Consider the following 26,009-nt stretch of genomic DNA (forward strand, 5'->3'; position numbering starts at 1 on the left):
ATAGGGCAATAATGGAATGTGGAATTGAAGGAGATAAGTTTGTTTTAATGAGAAGGAATTGATCATATTTATAACCTGATGGGAAGGATCTAGTGAAATAAGGTTGAATAGGGAAAGCAGCAAAAACCTACAGTGTAAGTTTTCAGAGAAGGTGGAAGCGCATAGAATCCACATAAAAATAGACGAATTGGCCTACACAAAAGAAAACAATTGTGTTTTTATGTATAAATTTATAATTATAATTAAAATTATATTTTAATAATTAAATGATCCATTCATTTAGTCAAATTCTGTTAGAGTATAAATGAAACATCTTATTTATGTTTTGTAGCCGCTCAGTTCCATATCCCATAGGCGGCTAATGTTTTTTGTGGATCCAAGAGATTTATACACATACAAGCAGATACAGGAAGGACTCCTTCCTGACCTCCCTTTACACAGAAAGCCTACTACATACACAATTCTGCACCTTGCTTTTTTCCATCCTTGTCAGTATATGAAAAGCTTTATTCTTCTATAGGGCTGAAGTAATTGTATGTAATGTATTTAACCAGTTCCCTATTTGGACATTTAGGTTGTTACTGTACTTTTGATAGTACTTCTGTTTTTAACAAGATGGAAAGACTAACTGAAGGTAGGTACACATGTGGGCAGGGGTGTAAGTTTGACTCTGGGACATCTAAGGGACCTCAGTGATTTGAGTGCAGAATGAGGTGGTCTATTTTGGGACCAGCAAATAGAAATGGAATATTTAGGGTTAAAGAGCTGATGTGTGGAGATTTATATTTGGTCAAATAAGCAGGAATTCATTTAGGGAAATATGATCCAGTTATGGAGGTGAGGAGTCACTGAATTAGAGTTGGAGACAACAGCCAGGAAAATTACTGAAAAGTACATGTTTTGTCAATTGAAATTCACTTTCAGAAGTTAGCTTTAATAGAGAATTAGGACTACTATTGGTAGCTTCAAATGGGAACTCTCCATTCACTGTTGTTAAATGGATCTGGCCCATCTAGAGGGTAAGAACTGTTTTGGGTTCTTAAAACTAAAAGCCGTTACTGCCTAATTTGCTATAAGCATTTCAGTTTTCTACTGTTTTTCAGTTCTAGACTAGTAATTTTAATCTAGAATAGAAACATTGATTAAGCCTAAATTATTATTTGTTTGCAAAGTGACTGAAGACACCTTCAAAGTGGTTATAATTTTTTCAGCAACTTCAAGGTATCTCTGATGTCACTCATACTGGTGGATATCAAGTATAAGATAAAAACATGAAACGGTACAAAGTCATAGGTATGGTGCTAGAGGAGGATTGAAGTAGGAGAGGGAACTTGGTTAGTTGTTTCAGAGGGCTTCCGGAGTGTTCAGTTCTCAAATCAAGACTTCCCTTACTTCATTATTTGAATTTTCCCTCATATTACTTCAAATGGTTTTTCTCTTTCAATGGCAACAGTCTTAGGCCCATGTGTTTCTTAATCCTTGCAGTGTCTGCAATCCAAATATTTAAGAACATTTGATGTCCCCTACTTTTGGAAATTTGAATGGATACGACAAGGTCACACAGAGCTCTTTTGTAACACCAGACTGAACCAAATTTTTCTCACTTACGGTACACAGCATATGTATGTACCTATCTCCAGTTAGTCTTTCTTGTTAAAATAGAGGTGCTATCAAAAGTACAAGTCATCGCGAAACCAGAGAGGGAGGTAAGCTAGCTGTAAGAGACTCTTAATCTCAGGAAATAAACTGAGAGTTGCTGGGGTGGTTGGGGGGTGTGAGAGGGATGGGGTGGCTGGGTGATGGATGTTGGGGAGGGTATGTGCTGTGAATTGTGTAGGACTAAAGAATCACAGACCTATACCCCTGAAACAAATAACACATTATATGTTAATTTTTAAAAAGGAAAAAAATACAAGTCATTGGATTTCATTACATTCTAAACCAAGAGTGGTTTGTGAACTGAAAATATTTTTAAGTTTGTTAAACGATGCTTTGTAGTTTTATACTTTAAGTGTAAAAAACAAAATTAATTTCCACTGATTCATACACCTTTGCATCCCAAGATGCATTGTTGAAACAAAATATTGTTTAGGTAATATTCATACTGTACATGCAAGGAACTCTCAAATATATATTTGACTGATTCACTATTTATATCTTAATAAAATGGGATTAATACATGCTACAGTGCAGATGAACCTTGAATGCATTATTCTAAGTGAAAGAAGCCAGACCCAAAAAGGACACATATTCTGTGATTCCATTTATGCTATATACAGAATAGTAAAGTCCATAGAAGTAGATGGTGGCCCTGTGGCAGGGGAGAAGGGGGAATGGGTGGTACTACCTAATGGGCACAGAGTTTTATTTGGGGGTGATTATAGTATTTTTGAAATAGATAAAGGTAGTAGATGCACAGCAGTGTTGATGTACTAAAGGTTACAGAATTGTTCTCTTTAAATTAATGGTTAATTTTATGTTATGTGAATTCACCTCCATTTTTAAAAAGTAGAATTAGACTACACTGTATACAAGTCATATTCTTAGCAGAATTAGATATACCTTATGAACTGTCTCTGTTTTGCTTTCACTTTCTGTTCAGCTTAAAAATTGGATTTTTAAAAAAAATTTTTAATTTATTTAATCCCTACACCCAATATGGGTCTTGAACTCATGACATCAAGATGAAAAGTTGCATGCTCCCCTGACTGAACCAGCCAGGCACCCCTGTATTTTTTTATTTACTTTTTAAAATTTATCATTTTATTTAAATTTAAATTCAGTTAATTAACATGATGTATTGGTTTCAGAGGTAGAAGTCAGTGATTCATCAGTCTTATATAATACCAAGTGTTCATTACATCACATGCCCTCCTTAATGTCTGTCACCCAGTTACCGTATCCCCTCACCTCCCTCCCCTTCAGCAACCCTCAGTTTGTTCCCTATGATTAAGAGTCTCTTATAGTTTGTGTCCCTCTCTAGTTTCGGCTTGATTTATTTTTCCTTCTCTTCCCCTATGATCTTGTTTTGTTTCTTAAATTCCACATATGACTGAGATCATATGGTAATTGTCTTTCTCTGACTTCACTTAGCATAGTACCCTCTAGTTCCATCCATGTTGTTGCAAATGGCAAGATTTCATTTTGTGTGATGGCTGAGTAGTATTCCATTGTATATACACAGCGCACCTTTTTTTTTTTAACTTTTAAGATTTTATTCATTAGAGAGAGCAAGATCATGAGCAGGGGAATGGGTAGAGGGAGAAGCAGACTCCTCCCACTGAGCAGGGAGCCTGATGCAAGATTCAGTCCCAGGACCCTGGGATCATGACCTGAGCCAAAGGCAGACACTTAACCTACTCACCCACCCAAGCCACCCAGGCACCCATATACCACATCTTCTTTATCCACACTCATCTGTCGATAGATATCTGGGCTCTTTCCATAAGTTTGTCTGTTGTGGACATTGCGGCTATAAACATTGGGGTGCATGTGCTCCTTCAGATCACTACATTCGTATCTTCGTAAATACCCAGAAGTGCGATTGCAGGGTCATAGCGTAGCTCTGTTTTCAACTTTTTGAGGAACCTCCACACTGTTTTCCAGAGTGGCTGCACCAGCGTGTGTTCCCACCAACAGTGTAGGAGGGTTCCTCTTTCTCTGCATCCTCACCAATAACCATCTTTTCCTGATTTGTTAATTTTAGCCATTCTGACTGGTGTGAGGTGGGATCTCATTGTGATTTTGATTTGTATTTCCCTGATGCCAAGGGATGTTGAGCATTTTTTCATTTGTTGGCAATTTGGATGTCTTCTTTGAAGAAATGTCTGTTCATGTCTTCTGCTCATTTCTTGACTAGATTTGTTTTTTTTGGATGTTGAGTTTGATAAGTTCTTTATAGATCCTAGATACTAAACCTTTATCTGATAAGATAGTTGCATATATCTTCTCCAATTCCATAGATTGCCTTTTGGTTTTGTTGACTGTTTCTCTCCTTTGCTGTGCAAAAGCTTTTTATCTTGATGGATTTCCAACAGCTCATTTTTGCCTTTGTTTCCCTTGTCTTTGGAGATGTGTCTAGCCAGGAGTTGCTGCAGCCACTACAGAGAGATTGTTGCCTGTGCTCTTTTCTAGGATTTTGGTGGATTCCCGTCTCACATTATGTCGTTCATCCATTTTGAGTCTATTTTTGTGTGTGTTGTAAGGAAACAGTCCAGTTTCATTCTTTTGCATGTGGCTGTTCAATTTTCCCAACATCATTTGTTGAAGAGACTATTATTTTTCCCCATTGGACATTATTTCCTGCTTTATCAAAGATTGTTGACCATAGAGTTGAGAGTCCATTTCTGGGTTCTCTATTCTGTTCCATTGATCTATGTGTCTGTTTTTGTGCCAGTATCATACTGTCTTGATGACTACAGCTTTGTAATAGAGCTTGAAGTCTAGAATTGTGATGGCACCAGCTTTGGTTTTCTTCTTCAACATTCCTTTGGCTATTCAGGGTATTTTCTGGTTCCATACAAATTTTAGGATTATTCCAGCTTTGTGAAAAAAGTTGATGGTATTTTGATAGGGATTGCATTGAATTTGTAGATTGCTCTAGGTGGTATAGACATTTTAACAATATTTGTTCTTCTAATCCATGAGCACAGAATGTTTTTCTATTTCTTTGGGTCTTCCTCAGTTTCTTTCATGAGTATTCTGTAGTTTTCTAAGTACAAATCCTTTGCCTCTTTGGTTAGGTTTATTCCTAGGTATGTTATGGTTTTGGGTTCAGTTGTAAATGGAATCGACTCCTTAATGTCTTCTGTCTCATTGTTAGTGTATAGAAATGCAATTGATTTCTGTGCATTGATTTTGTATCCCGTCAGCCTTCCCTATAAATTGGATGTTTTAGTGATAACTTAAAGTCAGCTATTTACTTAATGATACCAACTTTATAAAGTTTTCTTTTTATAATTGCAAATTGAATATGATTACATTGAAATAAAAATTAACTCATATTTTCATATTTTATAATAAACTCATTTATTACATTGAAATAAAAATTAACTCATATTTTCATAACTCTAATGCAACCATAATTAACATTTCAATGTGTATATATGAGTTTTTCAAATACAGATTTTTAATGTATTCATAATAGCACTCTAATATTTTTGCATCCTTTTACTTTTTACTATCACTTTATAAGCAGTTTCTCACCTTGCCACAGTCTTTAGAGCTCTAGTTTTTGTTTTTTTCTGTTTTTTGTTTTTTTTTAAGATTTTATTTATTTGAAAGAGAGAGAGAATGAGGACGAGAGGGAGAGCACATGAAAATGGGGAGGTCCAGAGGGAGAAGTAGAGCTGGGAGCCCGGTTTGCTACTCCTGGGAGATCATGACCTGAGCAAAGGCAGTTGTTTAACCAGCTGAGCCACCCAGGTTCCCTAGAGCTCTAGTTTTTTAAAGCTGTTACATATTAAGTTTATATTATTCATCTGTATATTTGGGTTATTGATTTTACAAGGTAAATTTCTTGATTCCTGGTAGTGGTAAAGGTAGAGGAAGTGGTTGAATGTGTTTCTCACGTAGAAATTACGGGAAAAGGAGTAAATTGTCAGTTTCAGTTTGAAAATATCTTATAGCTGGCCATCTCTGTTTACATCGCTGGATAACCCTGCTTAGATCAACTTCACATTTGGGTTTTAAGATTAATCTGTAATCTCTAGTAATTCTAACTTGTTTTATTTATATTCTACTGTTGAGGTTAGGTTAGGAATCTTTTTTTTTTTTTTTTTTTTTTTAGGTGCATTATCAAGAGAACTTAAGTACCCTGTATTCCATGTTCTGCTAATCTCCATTTCTCTTACCGGTTAAAACAGTTTCTTGATGATCTGATTGTGAAATTGAACTTGAGGAAGAATCCAAAGATTAAACCTGATTTTCCACTTTCAGACATTGAGGTGCTGATGCTGACACTTGGTATTTCATCTAGTCTCAACATTGAGATCCAGGGCATTCTCTGTATTTGTGTCTAAAGAGGATGATGATGAATGACAGCTTTAATTTTCCTTGTTTCCTGTGTTAGGATATATTACATAAAACACATATAAACAACTAGAAGGCAAGTGTTAGGGATATGGTATTGAATAATGCATTAGAAAGTAGGAACCACCTATGTAGAAGCTGTAGCAACTGATAGGACTAGAGGAGATAGAAAATCTTTTTGGTCAGACTAATTTTAGGCATCCTTAAGACACCCTGGTTCCTTCAGATAAGCAGTCTTGTAAGATTCTTACTCCTTTCACCTGTACCCCCAAATATTTCACTAGGCTTCTAAGGAAAATATCTCACATTAAAATGTAGGCCTTTTCAGAAAAACTTTGAAAAAATGGTGCTGGGACACCTGCATGTCCACATAGAATGTAGATAGACCCCTTTCTCACATCATATATAAATATTAACTCAATTGTTCATGTACCTAAACATAAGAGCTAAACCTGCATAGCTTTTAGAAAATTTTGGAGTAAGTCTTCATGACCTTGATTTAAGTAAAGCCTTCTTGGATGTGGTACCAAGAAACAACAGTGACCCAAAAATAGATAAGATGAACATCATCAGAATTTAAAACTTGTGCTTCAGAGGATACCATCAGGAAATTGAAAAGACTACGCATAGAATGCAAGAAAATATTTACGAATCTTTTATCTGATAAGGGATTAATGTCCAGGATTTGTAAACATCTCAAAAACAAAACCCAATTTCAAAAAGGGTAAGGGATCTGAATAGACATTTCTCCTAAGAAGAAATAAAAATGACCAGTCAGCACATGAAAAGATGCTATTATTTGCTGTCAGGGAAATACAAATCAAAACCACTAGGATGGCTGTAATAATAATTAAAAAAATAAACAAGATTTGGTAATGATGTGGGAAAATTGGAACTCATACACTGCTGCTGGTAATGTAAAATGGTACAAGTACTTTTTGTTGTTGTTGTTTTTACATTTTTTAATTTGAATTTCAGTATACGTACAAGTACTTTGGAAAAGAATTTGGTAGTTCCTCAAAACATTGAACATAGTTGTCAAGTGACCCACACTACTCCTAGGTGTATACCCAAAAAACATGAAAATATATCCATATAAAAAGTCACACACAAATGCTCATAATAGCTAAAAAGTGGAAACAACCCAGATGCCAATAAATGACTAAACACATTTATACAACTGGTGGTGTGTACATGCAATGAAATATTACTCAACAATAAAAAGAGATGAAGTTCTGATACATAGTACTACATGGGTAAATTTTGAAAACATCCTGTTTTAGGCCTCCAAAGACCACATTAATATGATTTCATTTATATGAAATGCCCAGAGAAAACACATAAGTGGTTGCCTAGGCTGAGGAACTTGGGGAAAAATGATGAGTGACTGCTGATAGATACAGGGTTTCATTTGGTGATGATGAAAATGTTCTGAACCTGTGATAATGGTCACATAACTCTGTGAACATACTAAAACCACTGAACTGTATACTTTAAATGAGTTAGTGCTGTCATGTGAATTACAGCTCAGTAAGTGTTATATTAAATGTAAACCTTTATCTTATAGTGGTACTGTATTTCCTCAGTTCTGGGATGTGTACTTTTAATAAAACTTTTTGATGTTTTTTGGGGTGCCTCCCAGGTTTAATTAGAGGAATGTGTTGCTCTTGATCTTGGGATTGCAGTTTAAGCCCCACATTGGGTGTAGAGGTTACTTAAAAACAATAATAAAACTTCCCAATGTTTTTTGAAATCAGAATGTGTATTTTAATTGATGTGTACATTTAATGGACTGGTCTTCCATATAGCCTCAAACTTCGAATCCAAGAAATAGACCTTTTAAAGAATTTTGCAACATTCTTAAATTGAAGTTACACAATTTTTGGAGGAATTAATTTTTATTGGTGATGTTAGCCTTAGTCCTTCAAAAAATAACCTTTAAAGAGAAGGGTGAGGTTATCTGTTAGAGAACTTAGTGTAGTAAATGCAATACCAGACTTCCTGAGCTCCAAAGCCAACTTTGGCTGCTAAACTTATTCTTTTCGGAATTAATACCATTTTTTTTTAAGTTCTCATTTTTTAACTCCTTAAAGGCTATGCATATTCTGCCTCTGGTTGGTTTTGCAAAGAATTCTTGGGCCTGTTACTCCTAGCTTTCAAATAGTTTTATATTTGCATCTGCCATTTAAGAAAGACAGTTACTGAAAACTATTATTCATTGAACGGTTAAAATTCAAAGATGGAATGCTTACATGAAAAATTCTAGTATTTTTTTGGTTGTAGCAAAGCAGTGGTTCCAACAATGACTCACACATTAAGTCAGAAGAATAGCTCTTGGCCCACAACTATGCTGGAGATCTGCCCCACTTGGTAAAAAATTCTTTATCAATAATTGGGTGCCATTTCCCCTCTGAAAACAAGTTTGCTTGATGAGAAGAAAAAGGTAGCCCTAATTTAGGAACGAAAATGGTGGTGGTGCTTAGGAGACTCTTATTTTAAACAAAAGTAACTTGGTGGAAAGATGCTGTCGTTTAATAATACGCATGGATTAGAAGCAGAAACCTGTCAAGGAACCAAGACAGCCACTCTCAGGGTTTATTTGTGGGCTCTACTAATGTCTGCTTCACTCAGCATTTCTGATCTATCTTTAATACATATGTCTCCTCATAACCCCAGTTTTTACCTGCCTCTTATTTGCTGCTTGATGACCTTTCAGGTCAGTTGATTGAGTTTTCCAATTCTAAGAGAATAAAGAATCTGATTGGTTCACCCTCTTTCAGCAGTCAGGTCTAAGTCATCAAATGTTGGGTAGTCTATGGCGCCTTCGGAATGTATGCCTGTTCCAGAAGTTGCCAAGTCATGGGCAGTGGAGAGAGAGTATGGAGCTGTGGGTGAGGTAGCTATCTTCACATATTTACTATCTCTGGATTCCCCTACTTTAAGGGATTTAGGTTTCAGAAGGATAGAGACCTTACCCAGTTACTATATTCCTTTACCTAAAATAGCATTGGAAGTATCGTTGGGTGTTTAAGAAATACTTCAGTTGATGCTTGAGCTCAGTGTGACCTTGATTTCAGTTCTCTTGATCTTTAGATAAATGAATAAGCTTATCTAATGACTTGCTAATGTAGAGTGCCTGTGGCGATAATGCCTTCCAACCCTCCCCCAATTAAGATACTGTAAATAACCCTGTATAGTAAGTGCCTAGTGAATATTTATGTAGTGAAAAGAAGTTAAACTTTTCATTTAAAAAAAAAAAAAAAAGCAAACATGGTGCGCCTGGGTGGCTCAGTCAATTGAATGTCCGATTCTTGATTTTGGCTCAGGTCGTGATCTCAGGGTTGTGGGATTGAGTCCTGCTTCAGGCTCCGAGTTCAGTAGGGAGTCTACTTGAGATTTTTCTCCCTCTCTCAGATAAGGGGCACATGGGTGCCTCAGTGGGTTAAATAAGCTTCTGACTTCAGCTCTGGTCATGATCTCAGGTCCTGGCATCATGCCTCAAGTGGGGCTCTGTGCTCAGGGGGGAGCCTGCTTCTCCCTCTCTGTTACCCTCTCAAATATATAAAATTGTTTTTAAAGGGACGCCTGGGTGGCTCAGTTGGTTAAGCAGCTGCCTTCGGCTCAGGTCATGATCCCAGCGTCCTGGGATCGAGTGAGCGGGGAGCCTGCTTCTCCCTCTGCCTCTGCCTGCCATTCTGTCTGCCTGTGCTCGCTCTCTCCCCCTCTCTCTCTGATAAATAAATAAAATCTTTAAAAAAAAAATTGTTTTTATAAAGTTAAATCTTTTTTTAAAAAATAAGCAAGTGCCAAACCACCTCCATGGAAGTAGTGTTTTTCTTCCATGCAGATCACTCTAGTTTGTATACTTTCTCAACAAATGTGACATATCATTTGTCATATCATTGACAGAATGCTGTCTCTTTTCCCCATATTTGTATAACTGTTATCTTTTTTTGATTCAGGAATTGCATTAATGCTAATCTTTGAGGAGTATTTTTATTTGGCTGGTTGGTGGTTTGGTTTGGGGGTTTGGGGGTCATGATTCACTGAATATCAGAGTTAAAATATGCGAAGAGACTGTCCATTCCAAATCCTTCATTTTATGGCCTTAAATTTCAGTCTGGCAAATTCAGAGAAAACATTCCCAGTAGGAGACTGCAGCTGGGGAGGGGGTGGTGCCAGCAGCAGTTTGTGAGGCAGTAAGGAGAAAATCAGAAGAGCTCTTACTTCCTACTGGAGGAAAGGATACAGCTTTTGGTGACAAGCTGCATTCTTTAGCAGTGACTTTATTTTTCCTTTACCACAAACCAGACTTGTACTGTTTCCAGCCTCAGCACATTATTTAGGCACTTACCCACTGCATTGTTTTAGTTTCTGAAAATTGTATCATATTCCCTAAATTGGGTCCAACTTTTAATGCACTGCCTTTCAAATAGACATGTTTACATTTTGATATGTTTGTCTTTCTTGGCTTCTGCACTCCCTAAGATTAGGGCCCATTATACTTTCACAGCATTCATCATTTTATAGATGCTTTATTACATATTAGCAAAAACATTATATATTAACAAATAATTAACAGACATTATCTACTAACAAACAACTGCTTCAGAGTTTTCACATCAGAAGGTCAGACCTTGCTTTTTATGTGACTGACCCTGTCTTTTCTCTATGCTGTCTCAGTGTATTTTGTAATCCTTTGTTCCTTTTCTGTTCTACCCCCTCCCGTGATGCTCCATTTCTTTTCCTAACACACTTTAATTTTAATTCTTTTCCTTTATTATGAATTCTTTTTTTTTTTTTTTTTTTTTTTTTTTTTTGCATGAAGATGTGAAGAATTAAAGCATCCAGGAGAAAGATGTTTAAATTTATTTGATTATATTTCCTTCTCTTATGGAAATTTCCCCTTTCTCAAATTTAAATTCACAGGGCAAGTACATGTGTCTCCTATCAACATTGAGGAAATGGTAGTTAAGATTATAAGACATTAGGGGCATCTGGGTGGTTCAGTGGGTTAAACCTTTGCCTTTGGCTCAGGTCATGATCTCAGGGTCCTGAGATCAAACCCCACATCAGCTTTCTGCTCATTGGGGAGCCTCCTTCCCCCTCTCTCTCTGCCTGCTGCTCTGCCTACTTGTGATCTCTCTCTCTTTCTGTCAAATAAATAAATATAATATTTTTAAAAAGATTATAAGACATTAAAGTAAATGATGGAAATAAAGGGAAGGAGGGCAAGTCAGAGAAATCAGGAAGGATGGTCATGTCCTTATAGGAAGGCTCAAATAGTGAGTCCCTGTGTTAGTAGGTACTTCAAGAAGTACATTTTCTTGGTTATTCCTTACAACACTCTTAAGATAGGTATTCTCTTTTTCTGAGGTGGAATTTTAGGCCTAGAGTTACTGAGTAACTTGCCTAGGGTTGCATACCTGTTGAGTGCCAGAGCTGAGATTACATGAAATGTCCATGTTCTTTCCACTGTACTCTGTCATTAACCTTTGGTAGGCATATAAATTCTGAGTTTGAGAAGGACTGTAGAAGTAAAAAAATAGTTTGATTTTGAATGTATTGAAGTTCCTATGAGATAGGTAGGTAGAAATTTAAGAGGCAACAAATCAGGTATTGTCACTTCGAGAAGGAGTGTGAGATATAATTTACATTGAGTTTTCTTTTTGGTTTTGTTTAATCCAAATCATTAGCAGTTTTTTTCATAGCATGTTTACAAAATCCTGGTATGAATATATGACATGGACTATAGGAACATGAGTGCTTTGATATAAATCATTTGGTTATCCAGTAATGTTTATCAAATCCCTATGATGTTCCAGATACTGTGGGTAAATATTATACATTGGTAGGCAAAACAGACACAGTCCCTGCCCTTATCAAGCTTATAGTCTAGTGATGAGGAAGTATAATAATCAGATAATTATGCAGATAATCATACACCTTTTTAGCGTAAGCACAAAATACCTCATGAATTAAATCATAGGGCAGCCAAGTGAACCACACTGGAAGGCCCCAGCATTTATGTTAATTAGCAGTTTAGTGATTTAGATGTTCATGAACTGATTCATAGTATTTTTCTAGTAAGTGCCCTTGTACATTGAAAATGATTAATTTGTAAACATTTTCAGTAAGTATTCACAATCTTTAGAGTTCACATTTCGGGGAGTGATGGAAGGTAGGTACTATTATCAATCATGTAGAATATACTTAGCAAGAAAAAAACTGTATAATCCCAATATTATGGCATGTACACTAACTTTATTAAGTATTTAACAATTGACTAGGCATTCCAGGAAATGTAAAGAAACAGGAATGAAAAAAAAAACACTGGAGTAAATCAATGGGTAATTGTTCTTAGCTATTAGTAGGTAAGATTTTTAATTGACCTTTTATTCATGTGCTGGTTCAGTGAGAAGCAAAACGAATTCTTACTGTGGATCTTACAGTCTGGTGGGGAAGACAAACATGCAAATTATAACTAAATGTAAAATCATAACAGATATGGCAGATGCTGTGAAGAAAAGTTACTTGATGTATAAAATCCTGTTAAAGAGGAGAATGTTAGTTAGGACGGGTTTCTGAGATGGTAGAAGTTTAACTGAGCTCTGAAGGAAGAAAAGGCATTATTTAAGCAGAGTGGTGGTGGAGGAGAGTGTTTCATGCAGAGTACAGCATGCACTGTGACTTCCTGTAGGAGAGATCCTTGCTCTCAAAAAGGAGTTGAAGGAAAACCATGGGGCTAGAGAGCAGCGAGTTGTTAGATGAGGAAGGAGGGCAGGTGGGTGCCCAGACTATTCAGGGCTTTGGAAGTCTTATTAAAGACTTTGGCCTCCATCCTAAGAGCAGTGGGAAGCTATTGAATGAAGAAGGTCTTCTAGATATGTGTGAGGACGGCATAGAATAGAGTCAAATCTGTTTTGAAAGGACAGCTCTAACTTCTGGACAGAGAACAAATTGAGATTTTGCTGGCTAGTATTTTACACCAGGAACGAAATGGGAACTTAGACTAGAATATTAGTAATAGATATGAAAAGAAATAAACAGATTCTGTCAGTTTTTCAGTAGAAAATTAACTCACAAGAACTTGGAAGACTAAGGGGGAGGGAGGTGTCAAGGATGTCTTCCTTACAGAACTAGAAAGATGGTCCTGTCATTCAGTGAGATAGAGAAGCCTAAATGAGGGACCATGTTGATTTTTGGACATGTTGAATTTGAGGCATTTTGAGGACATCTGAGTTGGAACTGTCAAGTAGAGCCTATAATTTAAAAAGGATATTTAGGGGTTCCTGGGTGGCTCAGTCGGTTAAGTGTCTGCCTTTTGCTCAGGTCATGATCCGTGGGTCCTGGGATTGAGCCCCATTTTGGGCTCTCTGCTCAGCAGGGAGCCTGTTCCCCCTCTCTTGTCTGCCTGCCTCTCTGCCTAGTTGTGATCTCTGTGTCAAGTAAATAAATAAAATCTTTTTTAAAAATTTTAAAGAGATTTAGACTGGAATATAAACTTGTGAATCATTTATATTGAAGTGGTAATTTTCTTTGTCTCCATGGACATAGTTATTAAGTGAAGGGTGTAGGACAGAAAGAGAGGCCAAGACAAAATCAGTCACATTAGTGATTCCAAATGCAGTCATATTCTGAGATACTGGGGATTAGGACTTCAACATAGGAATTTTAGGGGACACAGTTCAGCACAAAACAACATCTCTATCTTAAAAGTGTTTTTCTGTATGCTAAGTAATGTTCAAAATAATAGTTCCTTCAGGGATCTTTTAAAATTTACTTTGAGAAAAGGAATAAATCACAAATACTTGTGTAACCACCATTGTCAGAACATACCATTTTCACGTAGAATTTTTTTCCACAAAGAAGAATTTCTTCTTTTTTTTTTAAAAGATTTTATTTATTTGACAGAGAGAGCGAGCCAGAGATCACAAGTAGGCAGAGAGGCAGGCAGAGAGAGAGGGAGAAGCAGGCTCCCTGCTGAACAAAGAACCTGATGCAGGGCTCAATCCCAGAACCCAGAGATCATGACCTGAGCTGAAGGCATAGGCTTAACCAACTCACCCACCCAGGCACCCCACCACAAAGAAGAATTTCTAATGAATGTGGCCAAATAACCTGAAAAGAAATGAGTCAATGTGAGAATTATCCATCACTCTGAACATTATGTAGATTATTCTTCGATTTCATAGGAGGATTCACAGCACCTAGCATATAGTTGTAATCATAGCTCTGATTTACTGTGGCAAAAGAATACAAATCAAAATCAGCAAAGGAAAAAGGAGCATGAGTTCATAGGAAACAGGCACAAGTTTCCAAGGATCCTCTCATAGTGGAGTCACACAGGATACACTTAATTTCCCCAGCATTGAGTTGTGCCAGTATGTGTCAAGAGTTGTCTTACCAGGGGACCCGAAAATACTGAGTAGGCACCCATTGCTTAGGGCATACTAAAATTCCAGACTCCCAGGAGGGAAGCAGATGTTCAGCATAAATCATATTATTTAGACAGTGTTTAGGTAGTGAGCCATCAATTAGGAAATGGTGAGAACTGTCCCAGAATCCATATCTCTTAAAAATTGGCTTTTTTACTATCCATGTCTTATCTTCCATTCACTGTCTTCCAGCTGACTTTAGAAGTAAGATTCCATCTTGCTACCTAGAAAATACCATTGGATCTCTAGTCTGTAAATAGTAACTCATACAACAAGCCATTTTAACAAGTATGATGGAAATTAAAGTAAGATGGACGTGTTAAACAGAACAGTGAGGCCATATCCATCTTTAAAATATCAGCAATTCTTAAATCATTTCATTCCCTCTATAGCTTTCTGAAAAGGTATATAAATTGAAATTAGTATGTTGAATCATTTTAAATATCTCGGTAGTGCTTAGAGGGTTCCTTTGGTTTAATAAAAAATACCAAAGAAATACATCCATAATATATATAATTAAAAGATAGGGGGGTTATTTTTTATTTTTTAGGGGTTTTATTTTTAATATCTATTAATATGTTTCTTCATTAAGTAGAGCTTTCCTTTTCTATTCTTTCTTCTCTGTACACATATGAACCATAAGACCAAGGAAATATAGCCTCTTAAAGTACATGCTTAGAGATTATTACCTCTAAAACAAATTCTTTGTTTGTAGTAGGTACGTTCAGGGATTTTGGAGACCCTTATTACCCATAGTCTTGTACCAGTTTTTCCAGTGTGACTTCTATGTGTCATCTTGTGCCACCTAGTCAGGTGGACTGGGACTGAGAAACAGGAGGGTAGCCTCATCTGGAAGTGGTAACCCAAGGGTTGAAAAACTCCACCCTGGCAGGAGTCTTAACAGAGGTCAAAGAATTTGTATTCAGGGACAAGCCAGAGAGCCAGGGACAATAGCTGTTAGCTTAAAGTCTGCAAACCAGAGTCACTGGTGATGGCAGAAAACAAATGGTTAGAACAACTTGGAAATGTTGACATTTATAAAGCTCTTTGTTATCTTATGATTGTATCATCACCCTGTAAAGTGGTGCTATTATCTTTATTCAAAGATAGAGACTGCTAAAGATATTAACAGTGACCATAGTAAGTAACAGGCTCCAGTCTTATAATTTAATTTTTTACGTTAAAAGTCCCATATTCTTGGGGCACCTGGGTGGCTCAGTAGCTTAAAGCCTCTACCCTCAGCTCAGGTCTTGATCCCAGGGTCCTGGGATCGAGCCCTGCATCAGGCTCGATAAAATAAATAAATAAAATATTAAATATTTTATTTAATAAATAAAATATTTTTTTAAAAAGTCCCATATTCTTGGATAGCAGTGTTTTAAAAACTGTGTTCCATTGATTTCTATGATTCTGCAAACATGCCCCACGTAAGGGGGTGGAATAGAGATCCTCATCCCTCCTAGGACACATTCCATTCCAGCCCCATTCCACTACTGTAGCTCAGTTTTAAATATTGTAATTATAAATAAGATTACTCTGAACAAGATAGTTCTGTTGCTCAAAAAACCCGTAGGATTAGTAGGCCATATTACCTCTTTAGAATAGATAGTTTAAGAAAGTGCTACCAGAGAACAGAAATCCCAAAGTGAAAATGAGGAGAAACTGCCCTCTAGTTGCAGAATTTGACCTCTGAACTTTAGTAACCTTACTGAAGTAGTCCTCAGTAGTTGGAATCAAAGGACAGATGGGAAGTTATGATTAGACTTTGGAGTTTATTTTTCTGTCAGTTATAGCATGTTTTACAGGGGCATTTAGGATGGATTTGATATTCTTTGAAATTCTTAAATTCTAGAAGTCACTGAAATTAAACCTTTATCACAGATGATAAACCTTTATAGAACCATTTATGAACTATGCCATATTTTGTGGTTTTCTTAAAATGTCATTTCAGTGTACTATTCTTCAAAGTAATATAAATGGACACAAGCCAAATCATTTAACTTGCAGAGTCTCCTTGCTCTCTGGCAACCAGAAATGCGAAAGTAGAAATTACTGACTTTTTGGGAGACCAAAATTCTGATTGTAATATTGTCAGTAATTACATGACTGTAGGCAAGTTTAGGCCTATAAAATGAGAAAGTTGGTCTTAGATGAATTCTAAGATTCATTTTTTAACTTTTACCTACCTCTCTCTGCATAGTCCAGTCCATTTCTTAAATATTGAGATATTATTCCGTAGTCATATAATAGTAGAGCTGCAATAATAGCTAACGTTTATTTAATAAGGTTTTTTTTTTTTAAGATTTTTATTTGAGAGAGTATGATAAGGGATGGGCAAGCAGAGAAAGAGGGACAGGCGGACTCCCATGACCCTGAGATCATGACCTGAGCCAAAATCAAGAGTCGGACACTTAACTGACTGAGCCATCTAGGCACCTCTTAAAGAGCTTTCTCGTGTGTATCTCGTACTGTACGAGGGACAACACTTGGGACTTCCCAGTTTATTCTTACAGTGCTTTTAGTACTTTACACATGAAGAAACTGAGGTTCAGAGAGGTTAAAGCAACATGGGGAGAGTCTTAATATTTATTTAGAGTAGGTTCAACATGGAGCTTGAATTCCTCACCCCAAGATCAAGAGCCACATGCTCTACCAACTGAGCAGCCATGTGCCGTGTGTACAGGGTCCTATAGCTAGTAAGTTGCAGAGTTTTTTGACTTAACCATAAAACTTTTCTACATTGAAAGTTTGCCTACTAGGTTTAAAAACCTTGAAAAGGTATATAAACCAAAGATACAATGGTCATTTTTATGATCATTAAAGACCAAAGGGTCATATAAGTTTTATATGCACTATAAAACCTGCTCAACGGTTATTTTTCTAGTGTATAAACTAGATACACTATGATTAGATTAAACCCTAGTATAAACTAGGGTTTTAATATACATGTTGCATGTAACAGATTCTGAATTTGAGCTACGAACTGAAAATTTTTGTAAGTACAAAACTATTTTAAAAGGAAGTATGCATTTTAAAAAATGTTTATAAAGCAAAAATTGCCTGTGCTCATAGTGCTACAGATACACAGGGCTAAAAGCTTTCAAGCCATAATAGAGAAATACAGTCAGTTTGGTACTTGACTTTCCTGGAAAAGCTAGAAGAATTAACAGTCTTTTTTTTTTTTTTTTTTTAAGATTTTATTTATTTATCTGACAGAGAGAGATCCCAAGTAGGCAGAGAGGCAAGCAGAGAGAGAGGTGGAAACAGGCTCCGCACTGAGCAGAGAGCCCGATGCGGGCTAGATCCCAGGACCCTGGGATCATGACCTGAGCTGAAGGCAGAGGCTTTAACCCACTGAGCCACTCAGGTGCCCCCACAGTCTTTTTTTCATATAACTGCACAGGTTAACTGAAGTTTCACTGTAGTCTGTATAATATTCCTATTTCTCGTATAGGTATGCAACACTTATGTAATTAAGCTGAGGCTAGAAACTGTCAGTATTGGGTGGTAGAGAGGAGGATTGGGAAGGCTTCATTTCGTATCAACAGACTGCTGGACAAGGTATAATTTGGACCATTGGACTTCAGAGAAAGGTAGGAGGGATAGCAAAAGCTAAGGCAGTAAGATGGAAAGGCATGGAACTTAAAGGAAACAGCTTAGTTTCCTGCAGCAATAGATAATAGCTCTTTGAATGTGATATTAGTAGTTGTAATACCTATACTCATTTAACTTCCTGCCACTTTAAGGTTGAGTATTCCTCATTTAAGCTTTATAGCAACCCTAATAGGTAGAATCTAATCCAGCTGGGTTAAACAGCTTAAATGAGGTTTCTCTGTTAAGTGGAGGTAAATGACTTGAGCTAAGGTTATCTGGATCAAAGAGCCATACTTTTAATAATATGGTATCATCTTTCTATGTAGTATGCATTATTAAGTGAATATTTAGATATCGCATATACTTCTGATAAGCATTCACATGATGAGGTAGAAGTATGAAAGTACTTAAGTAACATTAATGATTTGATGTTGGAAATTCAGAACACATGAGACTTTTAACTACTGGCATTTTATTTGCACCAGAGGATATACTCTTGATTATTTGATAAAGGGTTTACTGGGTTTTGAGATCTTTAATTAAACATTCGTTCTAAATCTCAGAAAAGGAATATTTAAAGTCCTTTTTGGAGGGTATTTATTTAAATTCAGTTAATTAACATATAGTGTGTTATTAGTTTCAGAGGTAGAGTTCAGTGATTCATCAGTCTTTTTTGATTCATCAGTCTTATATAATACCCAGTGCTCATTACATCTCATGCCCTCCTTAATGTCCATCTAGTTACCCCACTCTCTTACCCCCCTACCCACCAGCAACCCTCAGTTTGTTTCTGATGATTGAGTCTCTTTCTGATGATTAAGAGGATTTGTCTCCCTCTCTTTGTCTTGTTTTTTTTTTCCCTCCCTTCCCCTATGATCCTGTTTTGTTATTTTATTTCAGAATTTATGTTCAATTAACCAACATTAGCACTTCATTAGTTTTTGATGTAGTGTTCAGCAGTTCAGTAGTTGCATATAACACCCAGTGCTCATCACTCTGTTTTAATTCCACATATGAGTGAGATCATATGATAATTGTCTTTCTCTGATTTTCCTATTTCACTTAGCATAGTATCCTCTAGTTCCATCCACATTGTTGCAAATGACAAGATTTCATTTTTTTGATAGCTGAGTAGTATTCCATTGTATATATATAGAGAGAGAAATATTTGAAGTCTAATGCTGTTCTGCCTTTGATAAACTCTGCTGTCAATAAAGGAGTGTTTATGAATAAGGCTAGTTTAAAGGGACAGAGTGGTATGTTAAGAGACTGGAAAAGTCTCATTTCCCTTGAATTAAATATTGAGTATCTGAGCCTAACTTTTATGTATCTGAGACTTCCCCTAAAATTTCTCTTTGGAAAGGATATTTATATTTGTGAGCCCTTTTAAAGTTTCCCATTGTGGGTGCTCTCAATTATTTTCCATACAAAAGCCATTAATTCGAAGCAGCTTCAGTTGATGTTCTGGACAATTATGGAGGTTATTTACATCGCCTAAAAACTTATATTTTCCATTTGGGAGGAAGGGTGGCCTCATTCGGCTCACTTGTCATATCCATATATGTATCCAAAAGCTTAAAAGGAATTTTACAAAAAGGTTATTGTGATAATATCCAGCCATTCCAAATAAATTTAAGGTTGTCTATATGGGGGAAAATATTTACAAATAGGAGTCTATAATGACCACTTTTAACATAAATAATGATATACAGGGACTATAGAGCTCTGTTGAATACAGAATACAGCCTACAAAGAATATTGAATACAGTCCATTTTATTTATGTATTGTTCCTGATAGACCAATAGATAAATTACTGTATTTGTGTATCAGGAGCATTATATTGGGGATATGTGGCTTTCATGTGGAAATACTTCACACAGCATTCCATGTGAGTTTTTCAGTGAACATTGTGTTTTTATCCCTTTTTTAAAGATACTTTTAAAAAAAAAGTTACTTGAGAGAGAGCAAGCATGAGTGGGGGGCAGAGGGAAAGGAAGAAGCAATCTCCCCACTAAGCGGAGAACCTGATGTGGGGCTTGATCTCAGGATCGTAGGATCATGACCTGAGCTGTAGACAGATCCTTAACTGACCCAGCCACCCAGCCACCCCTGTTTTTATCCTTTATATCTTGGTTAGGTATGCTAAAGTTTAGGCAGAGTAAAACAATCTCATAGTACTGCACACTAGCCCAACCAACCTCTCCGAGGTCCTCTCTCACCCACTAAGCCAAAAAAAGAAGAAACAAGGAAAACATTACCCCCGGAAAATAGATGTTTAAAAAATAATTATTTTCTCTATTTTTTAAAATTTAGGAACAAGTTCCAGTTCCGGTCTATCATCCAACACCTAGCCAGACTCGCCTAGCAACTCAGCTGACTGAAGAGGAACAAATTAGGATAGCTCAAAGAATAGGCCTTATACAACATCTGCCTAAAGGAGTTTATGACCCTGGAAGGGATGGATCAGAAAAAAAGATCCGGGAGTAAGTTTTAATAAATTTACACGTTTCAAAGGTCTATCTCCAGAGATTTGCTTTTGAAAATATTCTCCTGCATATTAGAAGTTGGATATTTAATATAATCAGTTTATGCAAAAGAATTTTGGGATACAACAATTAAGAATTTTCAGTAAAAAATAGCTAAGAAATGGTGTGAATTTCTGACCGTTTTGTATATTGTTTGCATCCATGTGGATGACAGTTGATGTCAGTTAAAAATGATCCACCCCATGAGTATGCTGGTGGCCTTGGGAAAGCAATTTGGCAACATGTCAAGGACCTTCTCAGGTCTGTACACTTTGAGACAGAGATCTATCCTAGCTTTATACACAAGATATTCACCATGGTTTTATTTAGAGTAGAACTATAGTTAAGTAGATTGTGGCATAGGAGTACTCTGGTAGATTATGCAGCTATTAAAATTAAGGAGTTTTAGTGATGAGGAAAATCTTATATCTATTTTTAATTTGAGGAATAATTAAGACAGGTGATTTGAATATGATATTTTACTTTTGGGAAGTTTTGTCCTGAGAGCTCATTGTCTTGAGAATTCCTAATGAGGACATTCTCCTTTTAGGTTGAGAATAGTCTTGCCAACAAAGACATAATCTAATTTACTATGTTGATGCTTGGCTCTTTGAGTCATAGCACCATTTAGTGCTAGTATGTAAGATAATAACTTGTCCTGAATACTGACTTCTGAAATACTCTGTCATTGGGTTGCTTCTTAAACCTGTAGAATTCCGTGAACTTGAAACTAGGGTTAATAAAGAGATCTTTAGCTACAGCAGTCTAGTAAGTAGACTGAAATTAGTGGTGGTTTTTACATATAGTTATTAAAATGAAAACTATCTTACTCCTGGGCTTACACCAAAAACTGAGTTCACATGAAGTTAATCTGATGGCTTCCCACCTGAAGCATCACATTCTTCTTCATGTTGCTATTTTTGTAAGCACAGTTCTAGGAATGGACTTGATTCCCAGGTGGTCGGTCTGTTTCTCTTTGCTCTGTTCATAGCTGTCAAACTTGTGCAGATTTCCAGGGGATCAAAATAAGAGATTGTTGGATTAATGCTCATTAGAAAAAAATCAGTTTGCATGCTTTGGTAGGATGACAGGCAAGCCATTTTCATCTGTTCAGATGAACAGTCTTTGTAATGGGATTTTAAAGAGTATTCTAGATAGATCACTTCTCTAAAAATGTTTTCTGATTTCTCTCCCTCACCCCCAACAGGTGTGTTATCTGTATGATGGACTTTGTTTATGGGGACCCGATTCGATTTCTGCCGTGCATGCACATCTATCACCTGGACTGTATAGATGACTGGTTGATGAGATCCTTCACGTGCCCCTCTTGCATGGAGCCGGTTGATGCAGCACTGCTTTCGTCCTACGAGACTAATTGAGCCAGGGTCTCTGGTCTGACTTCAAGTGAACCATCATATTTGGTGGTTTTGATCTTTTGTCACTGAGCCCAAAGAGCCAGGGATTAGGAATTAAGATCATGCACAAAAGTTTCCTAAAAATTCCTGAATGGCTGCAGATGTTGGGGGAAAAAATACGTGATATTTTAGAAATTTAGGGGGAAAAGTAGGATGGTATTTTTATGTAAAGCCTTGACCCAGTGTTTAAAAATATAATTGTATTTAGATCTTGTTATGCTCCAGTACATAGGAATTGTGTAAAGTGTTACAGCAGCTGTATATGTTTAAATTGTGTGTGTTGAAGATTAGGAAAAAGATAGTGGTTGTTTTTCCTAAATGAAATAACTCTCTTTTTCCCCCCACCCAAATTCTTTTCTGAAGTTGCTGGCATTTGGGTCAAGGTTTTATTAAAAGCTACATTTTATAACACTGGCACAAAAAAAGTAGTTTTAAGCTTGTTTGCACAGTTCTTTTTTTCCATTGGAAATGGAATTCATTGCCTTAGGTCTTTTTTAAATAGTGTATTATCGTTGGGGCTGGCTCTATGCTTGAAAACCAGTTTATTTATAACCTGTTGTAAGTGCTATATCTGTTTGCAGTTAGGAAATGCAGAATTCAAAGTGATCTCCTAGCTTGTAAGCAAACTGAGATGCACTATCCCTTTTCTATAAAAAACTGAGTTAATGTCAAGAAACCAACTCTAGTAAAGTGGGGTTTAATATTACCCTTTCCTATGTGTTTTATCTAATTATTTTGATTGTTAATATGGTAATTAAAAGTCAAGGTAAATTTTAAATATTAAGATTTCTGATTTATTGAGCTCGAATTATGCCACCATGCTTATGTAAAATGAAAGTGGCACCATGGTGAAACTGAGAAAAGTTGCTCAGTTGTAATAATTTTGATTTATTCTTGTGACCTCCTTCCCTTACTGTCTTGAACCATAGCAAAAGGATACTGCATCTCTTATTGTAGTGCTGAGGTTATTGAAGTTATATAAAACACATCTCAGTCTCTGTTTCTTGGAAAGCAAAGTCCTGCTGGCTGACTGACAAGTAAGCAGGGAGAATTAAGATAAACTTATTTCATGTTTTGCACACAAATGCAGAATTTGTATAACCACATGACTTCATAGTTGTGATCTCGAAGAGGGAATTTCTCCTTTTTCTTGCAGTTAATGTAAGAGCACTCTAAATCTCTAAGCTTCTGAAGTGTTAGAGGTAGAGATGGTCTAGTAAAGATGTAGTTTGTAATGTTTTATCCATTTAGCATGTGTTTATTTTTCCTTATGTACTCAAAGGTGACTTATTTGTTCAGCTCAGTGATTACAACTAAGAATCATTCAGTAGCAAAAGGAGAAGCAATCTCAATCTAACAAATCAGAAATGTTTCTTATTTTATATTGAGTTGAATATTTGACTCTAACACTTTTCTACATACAAAACACGAGTATCTTGAGGGTTCTTCATAATTGCATTTTAGAGGAATTGAATATGCCATAAGTACTTCTTAAAGATTTGACATTAGAATGTAGTATCCATATGTTGGTTAATTTTCTTATGAGCCCCATGACGGAAAGACTTAAAGATGAATTTGAGAAAATTGAAAATTAGATTATCAGGTTCTGTTAAATTGTTACATGTATCTTGCTTAAGTTTTTGTTCATTAATTTATATCTACCCAATTACATAAAGCAAATTTGGAGGAAAACCTGAAGTTGTGCAATATTTTCAGTGATAATTTTTTTTATCCTTGTGTTTTCTACTTATACATGATGTCTGTGTCATCAAGTATTATAATCAGACTTTCCTTTTTTCTAGATTGTTAAAATTGGTAAGTGAACTTTAAAAAAAAATCATCTTATGTTGCTATTAGTCTTTATTGCAAGGTTTTTTTTGCAGAAGTTTGGCACTAGTATTGAAGGAACTAGTATTGAGCTGAAAAAAAATTTAAGGTACTTTGTATTCTTTAATTTTGATTTCCATACACCATGTTAAGAACTATCAATTTTGGCTTTTACTAAGTTAAATAAAGTTATAATACAGTTATAAAGGGCTATGGTTAGAGTTGATTACATAAGAATATTCCCCAAGTTATCTAATCCTTTCTTGAAAATGGTGTATAAATTTTAAACAATGTATAAATTTAATCTCTAGTTCTGTAAACTTTTTGGGAAGATTTTTTTATGGTGTGGTATTTAATACCATCTAATCATAAATTTAGAAGCTTGATAGCTTCAAATTTTCTGAAGCTAAATTATAGGTGCAACTTTTAGATTTGGGCAAGATGTGTTCAAGGTTGGCTGTAGGATTTGAAATATATGAAAAGCCTGACCAGGAAATAGTAAAAGAATCTTTTAAGTGTACACCCAACAAGTTGAAATACTTTGGTTCACAAAAAACCTTTTCCATTCTCTGAGTGTTCTTTATAGGGAATTTCTTAAATCAGGAGAACATTCCCCCTACTACTGGTGTCTCCTGTGTAATATAAGCCAATATGATTTATAGAATACAGTGAGCATTGTGTTAACATTCTTGTCATACAAAGCTTCATCATAAGGAAGCATGCATTTTAAAAAAGGAGTGACAGTAGTCAAAAGCAGACCTGCTTATACTCCTTGAGACTAAAATGGTAAACAATAAAGAAGGTAAGTTTCGACAGGATTCCAAAATGTAGGCAGTTGGGTGGTTAGCCCTGCTTAAAGGCATTGCCTAGCAGTTTCTCAGAGCCAACTGATTATACTTGCAACCACTGTAGTAACCTCAACTAATTTTGTAAGCCTTTAATTTTGAAATTAGTGGACATCAGAAAAGTTGGATTGGTTAGTATTTCAAGTACTTTTAAATTTACTTACTGAATGTAAAAATCATCTACTCTTTTCCTGGATGGGAGAAAGTCAGAGAAGATAGTTTAAAATCCTTCCTTCTGTATCCTCTTTACAGCTACCCTGCACTAATCTTAACACTCAACTACACTTCCCCTAAGACACAGGCTGTTCAGAATATCTCCATCATGGGTAGTATGGGCTTAAGAGCCATCATCATCCTGAGCTGTTCTTCCTGACTGTGTTATATTAACCCTTTGGGGACTTAGTTGAATTCCTTCTAATTTCTTCCAAGTCTCAGTTCCTAAATATTTGGCCACTGAGGTCTCATTTCCATAAATTTCATGCCTTTTCTAATCATGAAGGCCGTGTTCCTGTTCCCTTCAGAAATGAATCCATAAGTACTAGGCTAGCCTGCCTGTTTAAAGACTGGATTTACCCATTCATGTATTTAAATACATTTTTTCCCTTAAAGATGTACACAAAACCTAGGTGCTTATTATTAATAAATGCTTGTTAAATAAAGTATAGAGTAAAATGTCCAGCTATTAAATTTTCATTGTTGCATTGAATGTAATTACAGATTGACATACTACTATTAAATGAGAATTTCCTGAGAGCCATTAAAAATGGTCTCTGAAAATTTTTTTTTCTCAGTTCTGTAGGTGAAAACATGTATTTGCCCATGGTTAGGCAGTGGTTTAATGCTCACAATTCAGATTTATGGCTTTTATGTAGTAATTCAAGTGAAATATAAGGATTTCATGGAGTAACTGTAAATGTTTGGTTGTATAATATAAACATCTTAAAATAGTACTTTTTCTGAGTGGTTTGAAAGATATAGCAAGTTAATTTTAGGTACTGAAGGAATGTTAAGTGGGCTATTTATTTAGCTCTGTACATTAAGAATTATTTTTACTAGAGAAAAAGAACCCTTTTTTAAGCTCCTAGGAGTTACATTACAACACATTAAGGTTTATATTAAAATGACATACAGATGTTAATAAATTGTGTGAGGTACATGTATTTTGGCAATATTAACTTAAATATACCTTGTAATTTGTTTTCTGAGAGCCTGTGGGTCTAAAAACATCCCACAAAAAATGATTAGCCCACTAAATTCTACCCAGTCCTTCTATAAATCATATAGTGGTCGTTTAAAAAAATAACTGCATGACTGAGTGCTCGCTGATTATTCAG

The 26,009-nt window shown here is 35.9% G+C and overlaps 1 protein-coding gene across 1 annotated transcript in view; it reads left to right on the forward strand.

The window, feature by feature from the left end:
* Positions 1–23,695, forward strand: part of RNF11 (ring finger protein 11) — a 40,077-nt gene extending 16,382 nt beyond the window's left edge. The window contains exons 2-3 of the mRNA XM_082688477.1: positions 20,377–20,546; positions 21,796–23,695. Of these exons, the coding sequence (XP_082544603.1) occupies positions 20,377–20,546; positions 21,796–21,967 (342 nt within the window). The 3' untranslated portion in view covers positions 21,968–23,695. The remainder of the gene's footprint in view (positions 1–20,376; positions 20,547–21,795) is intronic.
* Positions 23,696–26,009: the final 2,314 nt, after the last annotated feature.

Source organism: Mustela nivalis (genome assembly GCF_964662115.1).
Source record: "Mustela nivalis genome assembly, chromosome: 10".
Lineage (NCBI taxonomy): Eukaryota > Metazoa > Chordata > Mammalia > Carnivora > Mustelidae > Mustela > Mustela nivalis.